Source organism: Microtus oregoni, unplaced genomic scaffold (assembly GCF_018167655.1).
Source record: "Microtus oregoni isolate MIOR12 unplaced genomic scaffold, Mior012 000001F_ref0000356, whole genome shotgun sequence".
NCBI classification, from domain to species: Eukaryota; Metazoa; Chordata; class Mammalia; order Rodentia; family Cricetidae; genus Microtus; species Microtus oregoni.
The window spans coordinates 52,131,092-52,151,612 of record NW_024543060.1 but is presented as its reverse complement, the minus strand read 5'-3'; the positions used below and the strand labels follow the sequence as shown (position 1 = coordinate 52,151,612).

General features: G+C 49.5%; 1 protein-coding gene across 1 annotated transcript; it reads right to left on the bottom strand.

Moving 5' to 3' along the window:
* Positions 1-11,759: 11,759 nt before the first annotated feature.
* On the bottom strand, positions 11,760-16,371 carry Zic2 (Zic family member 2). Its single transcript, XM_041676707.1, has 3 exons — positions 14,987-16,371; positions 13,084-13,247; positions 11,760-12,897 (listed from the first exon to the last, which is right to left on the bottom strand). The coding sequence occupies exons 1-3, from the start codon at positions 16,056-16,058 to the stop codon at positions 12,547-12,549; spliced, it is 1,587 nt and encodes a 528-aa protein (XP_041532641.1). The 5' UTR covers positions 16,059-16,371; the 3' UTR covers positions 11,760-12,546.
* Between the last annotated feature and the right edge of the window lie 4,150 nt (positions 16,372-20,521).

The following is a 20,521-nucleotide window of genomic DNA, read 5'->3' as shown; positions in this document are numbered from 1 at the left end:
CTCTTTATAAATTTGTATTATTTTTAAAACACTTGACACATGTTTAAACACTACATAGTTCCTCAGTTTCAGGAAATAGTGCGTGTTCAGCTGAGGGGAAAAAAAGCATGTAAGCATGTAATGAGGACGTTAACAAGGGCTGATATTTTTTTTTACAACATTCTTTAAAAACTGAAAACGCTCTTTAAACACCAGGAATAGCTTAAATAATTCACTCCGGGCCTGAGGGTCCCCTGCCAACAGTCCCCCCTCTGGGCTGCTTCTGGCACTGTTCTCCTGGGTTTCAACCAGGACAGTGGGCCCAACAAGCCCACGGACAGACGCCAAGACTCCAGTCCTCACCCTTCTCTCTGGTCTTCAAGACGCACCTCAGAGGGCTCTAAGTGGCTTCTCCCACAGGGAGCTCGGGATCACTGGTTGTCGGAAAAGAAGCCAGTGCGACCCCTCAGACTTGTGGTGACCCCGGAAGTGAGCCCAACCATCCCTCCCCAGGCTTCCCTAGGCCTGGGGGCCTCACTTCCGGAGCCGCGACCGTGGAAAGAGAACCAAGTCTACCCAGCCTGGGGCCTCTTACAAGGCGGCTGGGTAGGTTATCCTTGGCCCACTGCCGCAGCTTTGGCCACTGATTTTCCGTGAGGAGTTGATGGGAGTTGCTCTCCTTCGGGTCCCCCACATTCCCTGAGGTCCGGCAGCTGAGAAGCGCGGGAGTGCGAGCCAGGAGCGCGCAGAGCCCCCTGGGGAGGCGGGAAGGCCGAGGCAGCACCCCGCGAGCGGCTGGGGCGCACGCACCTGCCCCGCCCACCTCCAGCCGGGCAGCAGCCTTGCGCGCCCCCGGGCCTCGCTGCGCCGCTCAGGTGCGCGGTCCTCGAATGCCCCTGCCCCTGGCCGGTGGACTGTCTAGGCCCCCTCGACCAAGCCGGGCTCCCCGCGGGAGGATCCGGTGCTCCCCAGAAGGGAGAGTGATGGAGGACTCCGACCTGCTTCCCTTGCAGAGTTGAAAGGCCGGAAGCCGTCGGTTTGCGCAGAGAAGCTGTCGGGCACCCGCTACCCGCCGGCGATGAAAATAATTGTTCTCGAACGCACTGTCCTGCGCCCAGGGGCGCACGTGCGCGCACCCGAACACACACACACACACACACACACACGCCTCTCTAGCTGCCCAACCTTAGTATTCTGAGCATGCAGTTTTCAACAACTTGCTTGACACAATAACAAAGACATGTAAATGCCAGGAGGCAGACTTCACTTTTTAACCTGCTGCGAGGAGCCACTTTCAAAGCTTCCCCACCGCGAATAAACTGACAAAAAATATGGGGTGCACTTATAAATTAAACACCTTACCCTCAAAGCAACGTTCGTTAATCAGGTTTCTAAAGCAATAGCCGTCTCTGTCTTTTTCTATTCACCCAAATAATGCCCCCAAGAAGGAACCCCCTTCACACAAGAGAGAGCTGGGGGACAATGAATTACACCCATTGCTAGTAAAACTCATCTTAAATCAATAGAACACCACTTGAACTTGAGTTTCCATTGTTTCACTGGACCATCAATGTTTTTAATTAAACAGAGCTACCCTTTCTGCTAAAACATTACATAAAAGGGTTAGGTTTCTACTTTTGTTGAGGCAGCTGGCGTTTGTTGGCTGTTGTGTTTGAGCAACAGACTGTTCAATAGAAGCGAGAAATAGCTCAACGCGGTCTTAATAGACCTGTTTCGACAATGTACCTTGAAAAGAAATACATTGTGTTATTGTGTTAGTTTGCTACAAACCTATTAGAAGAAAAATAGCATCCATCAGGTCTAACAAAACGCATTTGTATTATACGCACTTATCTGCTTCAAATACACTTCTTGGCACAATGTCTAGGATTCAACTAGATCATCAAGAGCTAGACAGAACACATACCAGTTAGGTAATGATACACAGACTAAAAATAATACTAAAGGAAAGTTTAGGCCGGCGGTAATCGCGACTTTTTGTTTCTGATGAAAATGCAAGTAGCCCTACTTTACTTGAAAATACAGTACGAACTTGACAGTTTCTTTGACAAAAAAATAAAATAAAAAATAAACAAAATAAACAAAAAACAAATTTTAAAAGATTTGTGTGATGTGAATATTGATCCAGATCCCACAGTTGGAACAAATCTGATCCACTTTTGATAGCAATTTCTTTCGGAGAAGGACCCAGGGCAGAAAGACAGCATTTTAAAAGCAGAATTAAGCAGCGCGAAGATCCGGGTTCTTTAGGGAAATGTGTGAAAGGAGCAAATCGAAAGCAAGGGTTCCAGTCGAGAGGTCGGGAAGTGGCGCTGCCTGGCAGCGGGAGAGGACTCACTGCTTGGAAAAGGATCTCTTAAAAATGAGTTTAAAACTTGTTTTTATGACATTTTCAATGCAGGGAGAAACTCAAAGCACAGAACTAGGTGGCATTCCTGCCACGAGACAGAGCTTACATTACAGCCTCTCGCACTTCAGATCTAAAGGGAGAAAAGAGGCAAATGATGAGGCTAATTTCGCTTGGAAATTGCTTAGGAGAAAAGACAGCCAACGTGGCATCTGCCAGCGAGGCATCTCTTGCTTCTGCAGAAAACCACTCGATACGGTTTCCAACCTGTGTGCCCAATATTCGGTTTTTAGGTGCAAGATTGTTGAGAATACAAAAGAATTGTTAGTGAGCTCAATTGTACAAGAAAACTGACTTAAGTCACAATATCATCCTATGGGGTCTATATTAAAAAATAGATGCGGTGATATTTTGCCCCCCAAATTTATTTGTTACATTTCTGAATTAATAAATTATTGCATGAGGATTTAGAAAAATGTTATCCTGTAACTGTAGACAACAATTTTGCTCCTTTTATAAGATAGCTGTTAGACTCTTCCAAAAGTCAATTTGAAGTCAGATGGTTGATGTACTTACTGTTCTCCTCATTTGAAATATTTTCTCAAGAAAGGAGTGTCTGTGTGTGTGTGTATTACATGGTAGTTGAAATATATTCAATACTTTAAGACTTTTCACTGCTATCTCCACTGTATCCAAATCTAGTTTTGTTGTTGTTATTGCTGCTGTTGCTGTTGTTTTTTTTTTTTTTTTTTGTTTTGTTTTGTTGTGGGGGCAGGGAGGTCAAGACAGGGCTTTTCTGTGTAACAGCCCTGACTGTTCTGGAGCTTGCTTTGTGGGCCAGACTGGCTTTGAACTCACAGAGATCTGCCTGCTTCTGCCTCCTGAGTGCTGGGATTAAAGGAGTGTGCAACCACCACCCGACCAAATATAGTTTTGAAAGCAATTGTATTTGGAAAATAGAAATAAAATCCTCAACCCCAAATTGCATATCATAAAATTAGTTTCACAAATGTTTAAGTTTGACAGAAGAGTGGACATTTTCAGGTAAGAACACACACACACACCAAATATAAGAGGACTTTTTTTAAGCCCGTGGTTTACAACTTTAAAACGTATTTTTTGGCCGGGCGGTGGTGGCGCACGCCTTTAATCCCAGCACTCGGGAGGCAGAGGCAGGTGGATCTCTGTGAGTTCGAGGCCAGCCTGGTCTACAAGAGCTAGTTCCAGGACAGGAACCAAAAGCTACGGAGAAACCCTGTCTCGAAAAATCAAAAAAAAAAAAAAAATTGGGGGGGCCTGAAGTTAGTTTATTTTGTGGGAGTGCATATTCAATATATTTTAATTTGAAGAGATTCTTCAAATAAGCAAATACTTAGTAAACAGAGCACTTGAAAAACCAGCAAAGGAAGAACTGTCCTAAAGATAAACTGATTCTGTATTGTGCTTAATCTTGAAAATCTTCAACTCTCCACCCTTACAAAGAACCTTCAGCAGGATATGAACACTAAGTATTTCTATTTATTTCTCTACAGTTTAAAAAACAAAAAAAAACAAATAATATGAATTATAATTTGTGTCCAGTTAAAGAATAAAAGATTCAAATGAACCAATTTTCTATTAGCCTTTCCATTTAATTTTAAAAGTAAGTTTTTTAATTATTAGTTTATCATTATTGATGTCTAAAAAGGTCCTAACCCATAAAATATTGATAAAATTTTACTGCCATTCATCCTAAGCAGCATCTAATTTGAAAGATTTTGGAAAATGTGTTTTGAAGGCATTTACATATTTTTGGTTTGCCTCCAGTGAGCAAATGAATGTCATTTCCTCCTTGGCTTCTTTTGCTTTTCAGCTTAGAGGTAAGGGGAGTAAGAGAGATCAATATGTTTTAAGCATTTCTTCCACACAAGATTATTTCAGTGCTATTCTTTGCTGTGGTGTCTGAAAAATGGTGGCCAAGCCCACTGCCGGCAGAGCCAGACATTCTGCCAGATCCACCCCGGGCACAGTCTTCAGAGGCAAAGGATTCAGCTCCCAAACTTGATTAAAAACAGCCTAACAATTTCAGCACCGCTAAATAAGTGTGCGGTTGAAGCAGCCCAGTAAATTGCTCCAGAGAGTAGGTGGCTCAGGTCTGAGCTTGTTTCATGGGGGAATATGCAGGAGCTTAAAGATTAGATGGAAAGCTACAGGGGGCTGTTGTGTCCACCAAAACCTGCAGGTAAAGCTCACTTTGTAGGATTTGAATGCTGAGAACGAGTGAGTCTCTCTTGTAATTTGCCACCTTAATCTGAGGGGAAAGGAAACAGACACGCCCCAAGAGACCTACAGAGATATCTGGAAATTGTGAATTTTTTTGAGTCACTGAGAGACCTTTTGTTTTCCAGTTGGCAAATATTTCAAAATATACTTCTCCCCTTAAAGTTACCTCTTGGAAGATGTAATTAAAAGGAAAAGAACTAGGAATGAGGCTTATGTAGACTGGCAAATAAAATAGAGGTTTGTCAGCATCTTCTTAATAATATATTGTTATTTTCTGGCTTGTGGTTTGGTTTTTATTTTTCATTTTTTATAATAAAGCCTAAAGACATCTAACCCAGAATCCAACCAAGAACAAAAGCAGGAGACTTTCTGGCACGCTTCAATAATAAAACAAAAATTCTGTCTTCATATGACTGTGCTTCAATTCAAAATCTGATTCCAGAAACTGGTGCAATTTGTTACTTTTTTTTTTTTTCTTGTGGACTCAAGAGGAGGAAAATATGATGCATTGGGGGATTTTACAGTAGAGCTGTGTTTAGTTTTAATTTTCCTGTATTTTAAAATAAACACTTTGACCAAAGCATGTTTGATCTTTGCAAGAAGGAAGTATACATTGTGAAGGAATGTGCAGAGGTTGGGTATGAAAATGGAGTTGTGACTCACAGCTGCAGGCAGAAAAAAAAAGGCGTCTTAGTGTCAGCCAGAGGTGTTCAGTCTAATAATTCAAGCTGTAAACTGTATCCCCTAAAATTACCTACATAATAAATCACTGTGAGAAGAAAAAAAAAGTTTGAGCTGAAAAGTGTAAGTGAAATAAAATCCTCGGGGAATACGATGCTGGGACCTATTGCAAACGATATGAAATATAGATTTTTTTCCAAAACTTTAAGAATTAGAATAATGCTGAAAATTATTCTAGCACAGTTTTTTTTTTCCTGGCATAGGTTTCAACACATTTTTATATAGCCTGTCCCAGAAATGGGTTTGCATTATTTTTTTCTGGTCCTAATCACACAATCAAATTGTTTTATAAGAGTTCCCCATCTATTAATACAATTTGTAAGGGGTGAGGGGTTAAATAGCTTTATGTTTTTTTAAAAAAAAGTCAGTTACAACTAAATTATCACATACATATCAAGAATAACGGAGGCCACCGTCCCTCAAAGTCCCCTAGGTTCCCGTCTCACATTTAGGTGGTGCTTACAGGTACCAAAGAAAACACTAAATTCATGTGACCTGGTGAATTAGCTTGCCTAGACTCAGTGCTCCATTGGAAAACTCCGGCACTGCGGTTGGTAAAGCCGGTGCCAAAGCCTTGAGAAATGGGACCATTTTGGGGGAAAGACTGCACCCGTTTGGAGTGGACAGGACCTAAGACGAGGTTGGGTGCTCAGAGAAAAACAAGCAATTGTCAAGGGGAAGTTTAAGGACAAGGACAAACGAAGTCTTCGAAACAATAAGGCTGAGGAAGTTAAGAAGCAGGCTCACCCAAACCACACTGAAACAATTTATTTTATAGGATCCCCCTACATTTCTAGAATTAGTGAGCAGAGCCACACTGAGAACACGGCTCTTGCGGCTCCTAAGGACACAGAGACGGAGACAAAGTAAAGTTGGCACAGGTTTCTTTTGCCTGGGCACTTCACACGAAGCTGTAGGGAAGGAAGGGAGTACACAAAACGAAGGCTAACCCCAGAGAAGTTTGCAATAAAGATTAACTAGAAAAAGGAAGTCCACAGCAATTAAAACCTCTCTACCCTGGCTCATTAGTATTCATGACTGAATGTCCAACTCTTCTGTTTATCTTTCTCCCAGGATCAATATCCTAGCAGCGTGGGCCAGGGAGGAGCCCGAGTCCGGCCCTGCGTGAGCTTGACCTTTCGCGCCCTCCCCACAGGTCAGAGCGTCCTCAGAACTGCCAGGCAGCGCCGCACCCGCGCTCATTAAATCCCCCATTCATAGGCGTGTGGGGAGTGGCGAGGGTTGGGGAGGGCCAGCAGGCTAGGAAAGTGGGGCTGGGGATAGTGGACACACAGAATCAGCCGGCTCCAAAGGGTTTCAGGAAACCACACTAACCGCTGTGGGCCCACTGGGCCCGGAGCACAAAACAAAGCAAAAAATCCCGTGCGGTAAGCACCAGCGCTTTCCGCAGCAAGAATCTCTATCTCGGCTCTGTGGCAGAGGTTTTGTTGGCACTGCAACAGGTTTTGACGTTTTTAGGGAATGCAGCAGCGAGAACCTTTGCTCCCATCAAAGGGAACTCGGTGCCCACTTGAAGTTGCACCAGGTCAGGAGTGTTCCAGGCCTCTGTGGATAGAGAAGCATCACAGAGACAACTGGAGAAGCTTCAACTGCAATAGTTATCTCTGATGTTCTTAAGGTTACTTTCACCCCACCCACCTCCTTCCCTAGCGACGCCACTCAGGTTCTGTTCTCCAAGGCCACTGACTTAGCTTCTGGGGGAAAAAAATGAAAATCTGGGCGTAGAGGAAAGAAGAGATTGAGTCAAGGGTTATGAGACAGGGTACTCAAGCATTTCACCCCAAAACTGCCAGCAGGACCACTGCCCCCGAGCGGGGGAGCGCAGCAGTTGGGCAGAGCAATCTGGACCCATCACAGTCCCTGGGGATGGACCTAGCTAGGGTTGCCAAAGGCTGTAGTCTCCCATTCCACGCCATCTCAGCTCAAGATATGAGCCTCACCTATAGGGCCAGGCAGTGAACCCTCCCAAGCTATGTTAGGTGGGTGCAAAGCAGGCCTGGCCCCCTCCAAGGAGGGGTTCTTCCCACCCGAGAGTGAGCCGGTGGTGGAAAGATTCGGAAGCCGCAGGAGGTGAGCCTATGTGAGAGGATGAAGTGGATCGACGTGGGAGTGCGAACGGTGTGTCTGTGTGGGTGCGAGGTAGAGTGAGTTCCGGGACTCCCACAAACCCTGCCTGATGGTTGTGCCAAGCCAGGTGGGCTGCCGGGAATAGGGAGAAAACAGTTAAGTAGAAAGAGAGGCGCCAAGCGTTACCTCTTCAAAAGCTCCTCCGCCTTAAAAATATAAGGAAAACGGGGAGAAGGGAGTGGGCTGCATAGTGGCCCCCGTACCCAAAGTTACCAGCTTGCTCCTTGTAGGGGCGGGGCAGCATGGTCCTTGGGGAGTACCCTAACCCGGACTTCCCCTACCGGAGGTTTCCGCAGTGGCCATTCAGGGGCGAGGGCCTTTCTGTCCCTAGTCACCCCCAGCCTTGACCCTGAACTCAAGACACTTGGACTACCCTGGTCAGCTTTACAGGTGGCCTCATTTGTTACAATGCTACCCTTATCACCACGGATGCCTTTACTGCCTCGGGGACTCAGCGGGATGGGTTTGAGGTTTTCTGATAATACTTGACCATTCTATCTAGTCTGGAAAGATTTAGATACCCCCCCCCCCAAAAAAAAAACAACAACAGAAAAGTCAGCAACAATCAGTTGGGACAGGAGGCTTGGGAGTGAGAGGAGAAAAGACATTTCTACAGTCTTCGTTCTGAGCTGCGGGTTAAAAATAGAAACGTTTCATCTCAGCCAGGCTGCTGGGGTAGCTCTAGGATTCGGGTCTGTAACTTTCTGGGGCATCGGACTATAATCAACCCACAAGTATTTATTGAACCCCTACTTTGGGTCCTGAGAGGAACTTTCTACGCACTTAATATTTTTTTTTTAATTAAAAGTCTGCCCAAAGTTCAACTAATTCTCGATGAGTGTTATTCTGAGGCCTTTATTTCTTAACCTTTTGAATGGTTTCTGTGACATGATTTGGGGCATAGAAGGAGCTGAGTCTCCAGTGCATACTTGGTAAATCTCTGCACGTCTCTAGGCTCCTGTGCTACCAATGAACTCACCAGAACATACTGGGACACACTTCCCCTAGTCCTACCAACCCGCCTAGGCCTTCCCAGTCGAACCCAGCGAGGCTGGCGAACAGCACAGAGCTGGGGAAACTCGAGCCCCCCGGTCCAGCCTGTGATCTGCCCTTGATCTCAGGGTTTTGTGCGGAAGAAAAAAAAAACCACTTGAGACTGAAAACATCCGTCTGAAAAAGAGACAAAGGGGGTAGGGGGTGGGGTGGAGGAAGAGCGAAGGTGCCGGCGGTGGGCAGAGGAAAGGGGCCCCGGGAAGCAAGGGATGCTGTGCGGGTACTGGTGTCCCGCAGCGATCGGAGGACTCTGGAAACCTTCCCTTGCTCGTGCGGTTAGCAGAATTCACGGGGCATCTGGGCTGGGAATAACCTCCTCCCCGCCAGGAACTTCGGAGAACATCACTGAACTGGGAGAAACTGATACCCACCAAGCCCGTTATCCTTGTGACCATTAATAATGCAGCGAGGATCACGATAATTAATAATAATAATGATGGGCCTCCCGAGGGAGCTCCAGCTGCCTCTGGATAAAGCGAATCTCGTGGTGAGAGGGGACTTATTCTGTGGTGGAGGGAGTTGAGCGCGAAGGGAGCGGGCTTCGGCTCACTGAAGTTCAAGTTGACGGCCGTGGCAGGCAGAGACCAGTCCTCCCGAGGCGGCAGAGATTCACAGCGCAGCTCTTGAGTCCTGCGAAAGGACGTTTCAGCTATGAGGCCCTGAAGCCAAGGCAAGTGCAGGTTAGCATTCAGGTTCTTTTTAGAACTGGCCTGCGGGGAGGGGAGGGGGATCCCGCGCAGCACTTTTTCACTCACACCTACCCCCATCCCAACCCCATCGCTCCCAAGCTCTCGAGCCCAGGTGCCAGACTGCTGGCTGTACCCTTTAAGAAGAGCGATTCTGGCATCTTCTGCAATCTTCACACGCACGCTATGTTCCTCTTTTCTCAATCGGCTCCGGAAATTCGAAGGGCTAAGAGAAAGACCAAACATGGAACCTGAATCAAGCCGTCGGGTTGAGGACTCCTTTGGACAAAGCCTAGAGGCGATAGGCGAGAGGGACTAGGAGCCATTTTGCTAGAAATCCTTTCCCAGGGTCTCCATCCGTTCTAAGGCGGACTAGGAATGCACTTTTCCGGCGACGATCTTTCTAGCCCAACCTCTCCACGTTGTATTTTTCTGCTGAAAATTAGCAACAGCGCCCTAGACTTAACACGAGCTCCCCCATAAATGTGGAAAACAATTGCACTGCCTTGGTCCAATGAAAGCATTCATTTTGCTCCCAACTTCCCGAAAAACAAGAAGGCCTCAAGGCCTTAAGTTAATGCCTCTTGAGTATTTTTTTTAAATTTTGGGTATCTCCCCCTCCCCCCGAAAAGATTGGAAACCTTTGAAATAGAACCATTTCCTTCTTGTCCACGAAATGAATATTTAATCTGACTCCTTTGCCTACTCCCCCAGGGGTGAGGGCTCGGCGAAACCCTAAACGATTTTCCTCACAGCTTATAATTGTTCAATGAACTCTCCTAAGGCTCAATAACATATGCCAATTATTTTAATAATTTTGCTTAATATTATTAGGGGTTATAAATTTGATTTTAATAGAGGGTTGATTGCTTCAGAAGTTGGCGCTTAGGCAGCTCGAGAGCCGCTGGGAAAGGGGACTCTGGCACTTGTCACTCTGAGTATCACAAGCAGACACACACACACACACACACACACACACACACACGCTGGATGGAGTGTGCTCAGCCTGCCACTGAACAGGTAGCCTGGCCTGTGGGAGGTCAGTCTCCTCTTCCCAAATGCCCTTGGGGCTGTCAAGCCTGACCCGGTGGCTCAACTCAGAGCAAGGAGAAAGTAGCAGAAAGACGTCTCAGTCTCCCGAGCCCTTTGAGCCCTTTGCACCAGTCTCAACCAGCCTTAGGCTTCACTTGCCCGTCCGTGGAACTGTTGGGACCTCAGGGGCCACCCGGCTCTTCTTCCTCCCAGGGGAGCAAATCCCATCGCTTGGGGCCTCTCAGAAGCTCAGGGACACCCAGTGGAAGAGAAAGCTCTCGATGGTTCAGAAATTGAGAAATAATTTCCATCCGTACCCTTTTATTGCTAACATTATTTTTGTTTTCTTTCTTTACAGCACCTTGTTTGAAAACTCACACCAACTCATGTGGGGGTAGAAAGCACAGAGGCAGATGTTGCTGAAAACCCTGCGCTGGCTCACTTACTTCACCTGGCAGTATCAGCCTTTATATTTTCTCCTATTTTACTTCGCTGCGCTGGTTGCAGAGCTGCTCTTCTTTCCTTTGAGGCCGCAGATTGGATATTTTCCTATCTATGATGGCGAAAAAAATTTTAAGCATATTCTATTTATTACTTTCTCTAGAAAGCCACAATTATTGTTGCAGGGCTGCTAAAGATAAACAGGATTTATTGAGCAAGCTCTGTTTAAAATATCAAGGGGGGAAAAACTCGTAGTAGTAGAAACGAGTCCCTTTAAACTATAATCACTAGGCCAAGTTCAAAAACAAAGTAGTCCGCTCAGTTTTAAACGTGCAATTAAAAATAACTGTACCTCAGCTTTTCAGAGGGAGGGAGAGAGGAAGGGGGAAGGGTAGGAAAACAAAGAATAAGGAAATGTTTAGTGCTTTTAAAGCCAGCCCAAATAGCTGAAAGAAAGAAAGGCATTCCCTTAGATAATGGGGCCATTAGACACTGTGAAGGTTCCTGCCGCCATTCCTCACGGGGGCTTTCCAAAAATTTAATTCATTCTCAGCTACCAAACAAAGGGATGTAGAAAATAATTTTGAGACTTTCTGCCAAAGGGGCAGTTTGGCCCATTCTCCATGCATAAATAGACCTTCCTCCAAAGAATGCAAGGTGGCACATCCCCCACACTCCCAGTCCATACACAGTCGTGCCTCAAGCTGCCTCCTTCCCATTCTCTTCAATAACTTTGCTAAGAAGGAAAAAGTATGTTCATGCATTTTCAACAATTTTATTATATTTCTGTATGCATTACTCTCAAAACATCACAAGAAATGATCAAACCACTTAAACCTTCAAATAAAAAAATCTGAAACAGTTTATGCCCACAATTGTACATATTTATAGTTAAGAAACATTCTTTATAAATATTGTTTCCTCTGTAGCAAGTTAATACCATAATTTAATTACAAATGGATAAATATGGCAACGGATATTTACAGAAGGGTGTTATTACGGAAAAAGCTAAGGGCACAACGTTTACTCCCACCCCACCCCACCCCCAATCTTTCATACAACAACTAACAAATCGAACTCGCAAAAGCACTGAAACATCACATGTAAACCCAGCTAACAGAAAAATACATTCACAAGCGTTGGTGGTGGTGGTGATGAGTGCTATGAGTTGCTGTGTTGAAGAAACAGAAGGGAGACTTTGGCACGGCTCATGTTTTTCCAGTCTATAGTTGCATGAAGTTTACAATCAAGTTGCCTCATTAAAAGGAACACAATATTTAATACCACAATACAAAATAAACCATTTTCTTCCACATTACTTAAAAAAGAAGCCGGGTAAACTAAAAGGGAAAAAAAGAAAAGGCCCGTCACTCGGGGGAAGGGGATGGGGGAAGAGCGGGAAGGGAAGGAAAGCAATCCAGGGTTTACAAATGGACAAACTTCTATCCACCAATAAGCCATTAAAATCACCGTGGAAAAGGAAGGAGTCCGCAATGGCTATGTACAGTTTGTCAGAAGACTGGGAAGCATGTGCGGGGGAAGAGTGGGCTGGGGTGTCGCTAGGGAAGTTTGGCTCGATATTTTTGTGGAGTTTACCTTCTTAAAATTTTTATTTTGTTTTCAGCTTCAGAAACACAGAGATTTTGCTTTTCATGCCTAGATTGTTGTTTTGTTTATAAAAAAAACTTTTAAAAATCCTTCTGCTGGTAAAATCTTTTTCATCACCATAAAAATCAGATTGATGATTTTAACAACACGATCCTAAGGTGCCCTCGGTGGGTTTTGGGAGGGCTGTGGTGGAGGGGAGAACAGGGAATGGGAGAAAGGCCTGGCCCCTCACACGTACCATTCATTGAAGTTGGAGGAGAGGCCGCTATGGCCTCCGGCTGTCCCGCTGCCCCCTCCAGAGCTGCCGCCGCCCCCGCCGCCCGCCCCGCCGCCCCCGCCGCTGCCTGTGGTCGAGCCGCCTCCAGAGCCGCTGCTGCCAGAGCTCGCGCCTCGGTGCACCGCAGACACCGCGGCTGCCGCCGCTGCAGCTGCTGCTGCCGCCGCTGCCGCTGCCGGGGACAGGTTGGAGCTGCTTTGCGGCTCTGCGCTGGGGGACACCAAGCCCGGGGGCGTGGACGACTCGTAGCCAGAGCTGGCAGCCGGGGAGGACTCGGAGCCCTGAGGGGAGGACTCATGGACCTGCAAGACAAAAGCCGGGAGCGGGGACCAGAGGGGACTGGGTGTGAGTGCAGCTGCTGTGATCACGGACGGGTCCCAGAGCCAGGAGCATCCCACGAGTGTCCCTCGGCCCCTGGGGACCCTCCCAGGCCCGCCGGGAGCTGCTGCTCGAGGTCCGCCTAGCCCTCCCGGCTACCGCGGTGGTACCTTCATGTGCTTCCGCAATGAGCTAGGATGCGTGTAGGACTTGTCGCACATCTTGCAGAGATAGGGCTTATCTGAGGTGTGGACATGCATGTGCTTCTTCCTGTCGCTGCTGTTGGCGAAGCGCCGGTCACAGCCCTCGAACTCACACTGGAAAGGTTTCTCCCCTGTGGACAGCAAACAGGGCGCTTGCTTACGGACACCCGGGACCCCAGAGTCCTCACCAAGGCTGCCCGGGTACAGAGGGCAAGAAAGGGCTGAGTCTCTGAAACAGGTTGGATCCCTCTCCGTAGAACCAACTAATAGATTCCATCGTTTATTTCGTAATTTACTTCCCTTCACAAATTTCCATTAATTTCGGGGCGCTCCTGGCCCTGTTAGCCTTTCCACGGGGCTTTTTGGATCCCCAACCCCCTAACAAGTTGGTCTAGCCATCGAGAAGCTGTTATTTTGACAAAATATTTGGGGCATTATCAAAATCACACAGGCGGCTGTGCTGCTGTCGCCTTCTCTTTGAGGCCAGTAGGCAATCACATTTGGAGATGCTGTGAGTCGTTTGGAGACTGGGCTATGGAGAGAGTTGAGCCAGTATTTTTCATCCAAAATACTAAAAATTGAGCTAACCATAACTCTAGTATAAACCCGTCCTTTTTTATGAGGGATAGGCGTTTAAACATTAGTGATAAGGTAGCCCTTTAATGATTGATTATATTCAGCACAAGTTAAGGGGTTGGGGGCTGCAGTCAGGAAAACCTTTCAAAATCTCCATGTTTAATTTTCTGGCGGTTCCTGCATCCTGTTGCCAGGACTCCAAATGCTTGGAGTCATTTAGAGGTGTGAGAACTCCAATGTTGTTCCACTTGGAAAGGGGACCAGTTAACGTTAAATTCCATTAGCACCTAAACTGTTTTTTTTTAAAGACAACCGCTCAGACACAGGGCATTTCATGCAAATATATTTCTCAAATTTTAAACCTTGTTAAAAGCTTGTCTCGCACCTCAGCTCCCTCCCTTCCCAAAAGAGAACAATAGGCCGCTGGCTCATCCCCACTTCGGGGTAAATATTGACAAGGAAAGTTGCTAAAACATTTGGCTTTCTTTTAGGAACTCGTCTTTTGCGATTTTGGCTGAGACCTGGTCGTAGATGAATAATCTATGAGGCAGGAGGCGCGTTCTTCTGCCTCTCTCTTCTCACGCGAACGCCCTGCGGGGCGGTACTGCCTGGGGCTCTTGCTGGCCCGGGCGAGGGTCTAAGTTGGGAATCGCAAACCCTCTGGTGCCCATTAGAGAATTTCACAAACGGCTGACAAACCACCGTCAGTCCCCTGCGACCCACCCCGAGATGGGCTTTAAAAACATTTCAAGTGAGAACCGCTTTACAGCTTCGGCTCACACCAGATTCATTTAATGGGAAACAGTCCCGAGAAGGGCGTTTGGACCCTGAGTAAAAGAAATGGGAAAACACACAAGCCTCTGAAAAACAGATAATCCACTCAGGGCAGAAAAGCTCATTCAGACTAGCCGACAAAGTCCTTGCTAGGCTTGCTTCCCAGACATCTAGTTAGAGCAGAATTGTTTTATTTTGTGCGCTCTATTTAGAATGGAAATGATTCACCAGGTCTGGGAGGGGGGATCGCTTCACTTCAAGCCTATACTGGTATCACACTGACCATTTAAAGTTCAATTTCCGCACATGGAAAAATTCCAGCCCAATACCCTACCATTCTCCAACAAAAACAAGCCGCTGGCTGTCCTGCACTCTCCCAGGTCTCTGGCTGGTGGGTAGCTTCTAGCGCGCGCAAACACGAACACACACACACACACACACACACACACACAGACACGAACACACTCAGCCTGTGAGTTTCTCTTCGAGGTGCCTCTTCCCACTCCGGACCCACGATTACCTGTGTGGGTCCTTTTGTGGATCTTGAGGTTCTCGGAGCGTGCGAAGACCTTGCCGCAGCCCGGGAAAGGACAGGGAAAGGGTTTCTCGCCGGTGTGCACACGGATGTGGTTGACCAGTTTGTATTTGGCCTTGAAGGGCTTGCCCTCGCGTGGACACTCCTCCCAGAAGCAGACGTGGTTACTCTGCTCCGGGCCGCCGACATGCTCCACCGAGACGTGGGTCACTAGCTCGTGCATGGTGCTGAAAGTTTTGTTGCAGCTTTTCTTCGGATTGCTTAGCTGCTCGGGATCAATCCACTTGCAGATGAGCTCCTGCTTGATGCACTGCTGCCGCATGTAGCGGAAAAAGGCACCAGGGTGGTGGTGATGGTGGTGGTGGTGGGCTGCGGCCGCTGCCATGTTCATCCCCATGTTCATATTCATGGGGCCATACTGGTTGTGGAGTTGCGCCGCCGAGTAGGGGTCGGTCCGCGGGCTGGCCACTTGGCGGTATTGCTCCGAGCGCCCGAACACTTCTCCCGGCAGCCCTAGGCGCATTTGCCCGTTGAGCACGTTCTGAGAGCCGTGCGGCCCGTGCTGCTCCGGGAGGCCCGGGAAGAGGAGGTGGCCCTGCGCGTCTGAGTGCGCGTGGTGCAGGCCGCCGGCGCCCGGTCCGAAAAGCCCGTGCTGGCCGCCTCCCGGAGCCGAGTCCCCGAAGCCGCGGCTGCGGAACAGGAAGTCCCGGGTGGAATTAAAGGGAGGCCCGGAATAGGAGCCAACGTGTGCGGCATGGGGCCCTAGTGCTGCGGCCGCAGCGGCAGCCGCAGCAGAGCCCGGGTATGCGCTCGGACCTTGCGACGTGAACGCGGAACTCTGACCAGGAGACAGTTCGTGCGCCCCGGGGTTGAGCTTGAAGGCGCCCATGTGCGCCGCGGCTGAGTCCACGAAGCCGTTCTGAGCAGCAGCCAGGCTCAGCTCGCGGTCCTGCATCTCGGCAGCCGCCGCCGCCGCCGCCGCGGCCGAGTGATGGTGGTGGCGCGCGAAGCTGCCCACCCCGATGGCCGGGAACTGCGGCCCCGCGTCCAGAAGCATGGCCAGCGCGCCCGGCCGACCTGTCGGCCCCAGTAAGCCCTGCCGCCTCGGTTCCCTCTTCCGATCGGCAAGGCGCGTCCTCCGAACGCCCGGCTCCGTGAGCCCGCGCTGAAAACACTGGCGACTGCAGCCCTGGGAGTCGCGCTGCTAGCCCGCCGCCGCCTGGATCTGCCTCGGGCCGCCGGGCGCGGAGCGAAGGCACGGAGAGGAAGAGGAGGCGGCGGCGGAGGAGGCGCGGGAGGAGGAGGTGGAGGAGGAGAAGAGTCCAAAGCCAGGAGGAGAACCAAAGTGTATTAAAGGAGCTGCGGCGGGGGCGGGCGGGCAGGGCAGGGGAGGGCGGGCGGGAGGAGGGAGCGGAGGGAGGTGTGGGGAGCGGAGGAGAGGGGGGCCGCCGGAGGGCGAGCGCCGCGCCGCGGCCCCCACCCCTGCGCGCCCCCGCGCGCGCACGCACGCACTCACTCACGAGCTGCCTTGCACTGCTGGCGGACCCGGTGCCTGAGATCAGCGGCGTCCGCCGAATGAAGTCACCGCAGCCGCGGGGCCACGGTGCCCCAGGGCAGCGGCTGTGCACCGGCAGGCAGGCAAGGAGAAGACTGCGACGAGCTCCGCCAGCCCCAGAGCCTAGGGCACCCGCGGCTCCACCTGATCTCGGCGGGGGCGCTGGGCAGCCCGGAGAAGGAGGCCAGGCGCCTAGTCTGCGGCGCTCACGGGTGGCCGCTCCCTCCCCCGAGGCCTTGCTCGCGCCGCCCAGTGCTCTGCTGGTATTGTTCGGCTCCGAGGCTGCGAGGTTTAGCCCTCCTGGTCCTTCGAGCTTGGCATTGGCGGCGCCGGAGTAGTAAACTTGCTGCGGCCACGAATTCCCCCAGATGAAGGAAACGGGCGCGTCGCTCCCTCTTTCTTTAAGTTGGGCCGGAGGAGGAGGCGGGGGAAGAGTAGGGGAGGGGGACTGTGGGAGGGGAGAAGGCGAGGAGGGGGAGGGGAGCAGGGTTAGGCTAGGCAGAAAAACAATAACAACAATAAAAAAGTGATCTTTGGTTCTACTTCCAGTCGGTCCGCCCTGGGTGCTAGTCCGCAAGCGAGTGACCGCACCAACAAGGACAGAGCGTTGTCCTCGGCGCAAGCAAATACCAGGAGGCCAACGCGAGTTCCTCCCCTGTGGCTGCGGTGGGCAGCTTTTGCCGCCGCCTCTGTTTATTTCGGTGGGCGCTGAGACCGCAGAAGCAGCCTTCTATTTTATTTATTTATTTATTGTGCCCCCCCCCTTTTCCTCTCCCCTCCCCCTCGTACCCTAGTCTCCGGCCCGGGTATTCCTCCCTTCGGATCCAGGCCGGGCCTCCTGGTCACACCGCCCCTTTAACGACGGCTCCCGCCCATCCCGCCCTCCTGGAATGGCTATTGGCCACCGTGGCCTCGTCAATCTTGCGCCCCCGCCCTGAGTCCAGCCCTCCCCACCTCCCTGCTCCTGGCTGGCTCTACAGGGCCACAGCGGTGGCGGAACGCACCCGCAGACTGGGCCTGCTAGGCAGCAGCGCTTTGCCTGCTCGTCTAGCCCAGTGGCTCCCAGCCCTTGCGGACTAAAACAGGAGCCCAGCTGCGATCATAATGGGGTCCTAGGCCTAAAGGTCCTGTCGCCTTCCACGGGATCCTGACCTGGAGAGGGATTGCACTCTGAACCCGCTAACTTTGTGGGAGGCTACCAACTCCCCAGGGATCACATCTACTCTCTAACGACGCAGAAAAACTCGGGAACCCTGGCCCAAAGCACCCTTGGCTGTAGAGACCTGATTAACAACCGAGTTACCAGACGGAGTCCCTGAGGGAGCGAGGAGACTTTTAGGGACAGGAACAAGTCTATTACCCGGTCGGCACACTCTACATTCCCTGCCCTCACTTAGACCAATTTGTTTTGAGGTGTTGAAACACGGGTGAAGGACAGTGGACACAGATAAAGTCAAACTTAACTCCATTCCACTCCCTGGACACTCACCTAGACTTCTGTCCTACCCCAGGCAATGGTTCCCGCCTCCCCTTGGGCGCACTTAGCCCCCACCCCCCACCCTGAGGCCCGCGTTCAGCTCAGATTACAGGAATAAACCTTAGGCAGCAGTCCCCTGAGAGGCAGCGGCAGGGGGGTGTTTGGAAGTCGTTTAAAGACAGTATCACCCTCAGGGTGGATGCCCACTGCTCCGGTCCACGGCCACACTGAGCTATAAAGTGGGATGCCCAGAATCAAGCAAGGTTTAGGCCTTAATTTGGCTGTTGATATATCAGGCCCAGGGCCTCGGAAAAATAAACTGTGGGGCTTAACCCTTCTTTACGGTAAATGTCACTCATTCTTTAATGAACACACCGCAAAGCTTCACCCAAGCGCCGCCCTCGACCCTAGGCTGGCTGACCATTAAGGACATCCCACGGTCCTCAGATCGCGCTCAAGTGGTAACGGGAGAGGGAATTGGGCCCAGAGTCTGGGGAAGAGAAGGGACAGCCTGTGGTCAAAGTCTTTCTTCGCCTTTGGCAGGCCTGAGACTGTTTTTATTTATAAATCTTTAGGAACTGAGATAAAATTCGAGCAAGAGAATAAGCACCCACATCGAAATTTTATATTGAAATGAAATCACAAATTAAAAAAACCCACCCTGGAAGAATACTCTTGTTCAGGATTGTTGCAATGAATTGGGATCTCCTGCCTGCTCAAGCAGATTCTCATACCTTAAGGGGGTCTGGCTCCACTATTGGAGCTGGCCGCAGCCCCTTCTATAAAGGCTCCCTTCTCTCCCTCTGTGTTCCCGCTTCCCTGCCAAGGGGGAGGGGAGGAAAGGCCAGGAGAAGAAGGCATCTTGTCTAAAATCAGGAGCTTTCCTGGAAGCTGGAGGGAGGAAATAGTTCTCTTTCCCCACATACCTTTACCTCTTCTCTCAAAGGGCAGATGCCAAACTGGCACGCTAGACTGCGCGGCGCGCGGGGGGGGGGGGCATCTAAGCCGAAAGGCTTCTATCTATTTATTTAAAAACCTGTCCAGTTCAGTCTTTCACATTTACTTTCCTTATTTATCAATTTATACTGAAAAGTGCATATAACGGTTTGCTCTAAAAATATTACCTTCCTTTTTTCCTTTCTTTCTTTCTTTCTCTCTCTCTTTCCTTCCTTCTTTCTTTCTTTCTCTCTCTCTTTCTCTCTTTCTTTCTTTCTTTCTTTCTTTCACCTAAGATTGATTGTGAGAATAACAGTCTTACTCATCCAAAGACCTTATTGCCTTCTTTCAAGCCCCCACAGCTGCCGGTTTTTCCTCCTCTCCCACTTTCTCACCCCTCCCCACTCTTCCCTCCCTCTCCTTTTTGACCTATTCTCTCCTTTCGCTTTGATTTCTCCTTTGCTGTGCCCGCATTTCAGGACTGCGCGGCTGGGTGCTTGCTCGCGCTGGATTCCAGGGCCGAGCGGTAGGGCCGACGCCTTAATTCCCGCCGGAGAGCTCACGGGCTGGGCCCTCCTGACTATTCTTTCCCAGCTCCAGTTCTCCTCTCACTGCAGGAAGCAGAGGAGCTGAGCCAAGTTCAAAGTCACGTCTCCATACCCTCTCAGAAGTATTTTATTTCTCTGCAAACAGAAAAAAAAAAAAAAACCTTTTCCTTGACTTTTTTTTTTGAAGGATGGAGAGGGAAGACCAAGAGGGAAAGAACAAGGGAAAAGGGGTGCGTGTGTGCATGTGTGTGTGTGTGTGTGTGTGCGTGCGTGTGTGTGTGTGTGTGTGTGTGTGTGTGAAGGCTTTCTGGATTGTTGCCTCAAAAGTAGACAGGTTCCTTAGAGGAAGGAAGACAGAAAAGAGGGAAGGAAGGGGCAGGGAGAGGGGAAGGAAGGAATAAAGGAGGAAGGAAGGAAGGAAGGAAGGAAGGAAAGGAAAAGGAAAGGAAGACGCCATGAGTGAATTAATTTTCTCAACAGGTTTCTAGGAAAAAGAGTTGATCTGCAGTGATGTCAAACTCCCAAAACCTGTAGCAAGCATGTTCTTTCTTTGTAAGTTCCTCCAAACTGTTCTTTCCAAACAGGGCAAGACATGCACAGGGCAAAACCTCAGCTTGTGGCTGAGGAGGATATCCATCCCTGGGTTCCTGCCAAGGGTGCATTTTCCAGCAAGTGGAGAGAATCAAGGCTTGATTAAAAATTCGTGGTGTGTTTACAAAAATAAAAATAGGGCATGGGGGTAAGCAAAGCCCACAAGCATCCCACCATCCATGGAGCAACTCCTTTTGATCTGTGGGCCTCTGAATGGTGTCTGCTGAGATCTCTTGTAGCAGGATGCGCACACACAGAAGAATGAATACATTGTATATTCACCTATTGTGTTCTCACGCATATAAGTATACACTGTGGGACAGGAGACACCAATTACAAACAAACTCTTGGCCCCAGAACCACAAAAATCTTGATTTTTTTCATAAAGGAATGAAAAATGGGAGAGAGGAGTT

What these genes read in the sequence shown, in the direction of transcription:
- Zic2 (XM_041676707.1), bottom strand. Translation starts at nt 16,058, where the DNA reads ATGCTTCTGGACGCGGGGCCGCAGTTCCCGGCCATCGGGGTGGGCAGC. An exon ending in CCACAAAAGGACCCACACAG is followed by an intron (nt 13,248 to 14,986) that starts GTAATCGTGGGT and finishes TGCTGTCCACAG; the next exon opens with GGGAGAAACCTTTCCAGTGT. An exon ending in CATTGCGGAAGCACATGAAG is followed by an intron (nt 12,898 to 13,083) that starts GTACCACCGCGG and finishes TTTGTCTTGCAG; the next exon opens with GTCCATGAGTCCTCCCCTCA.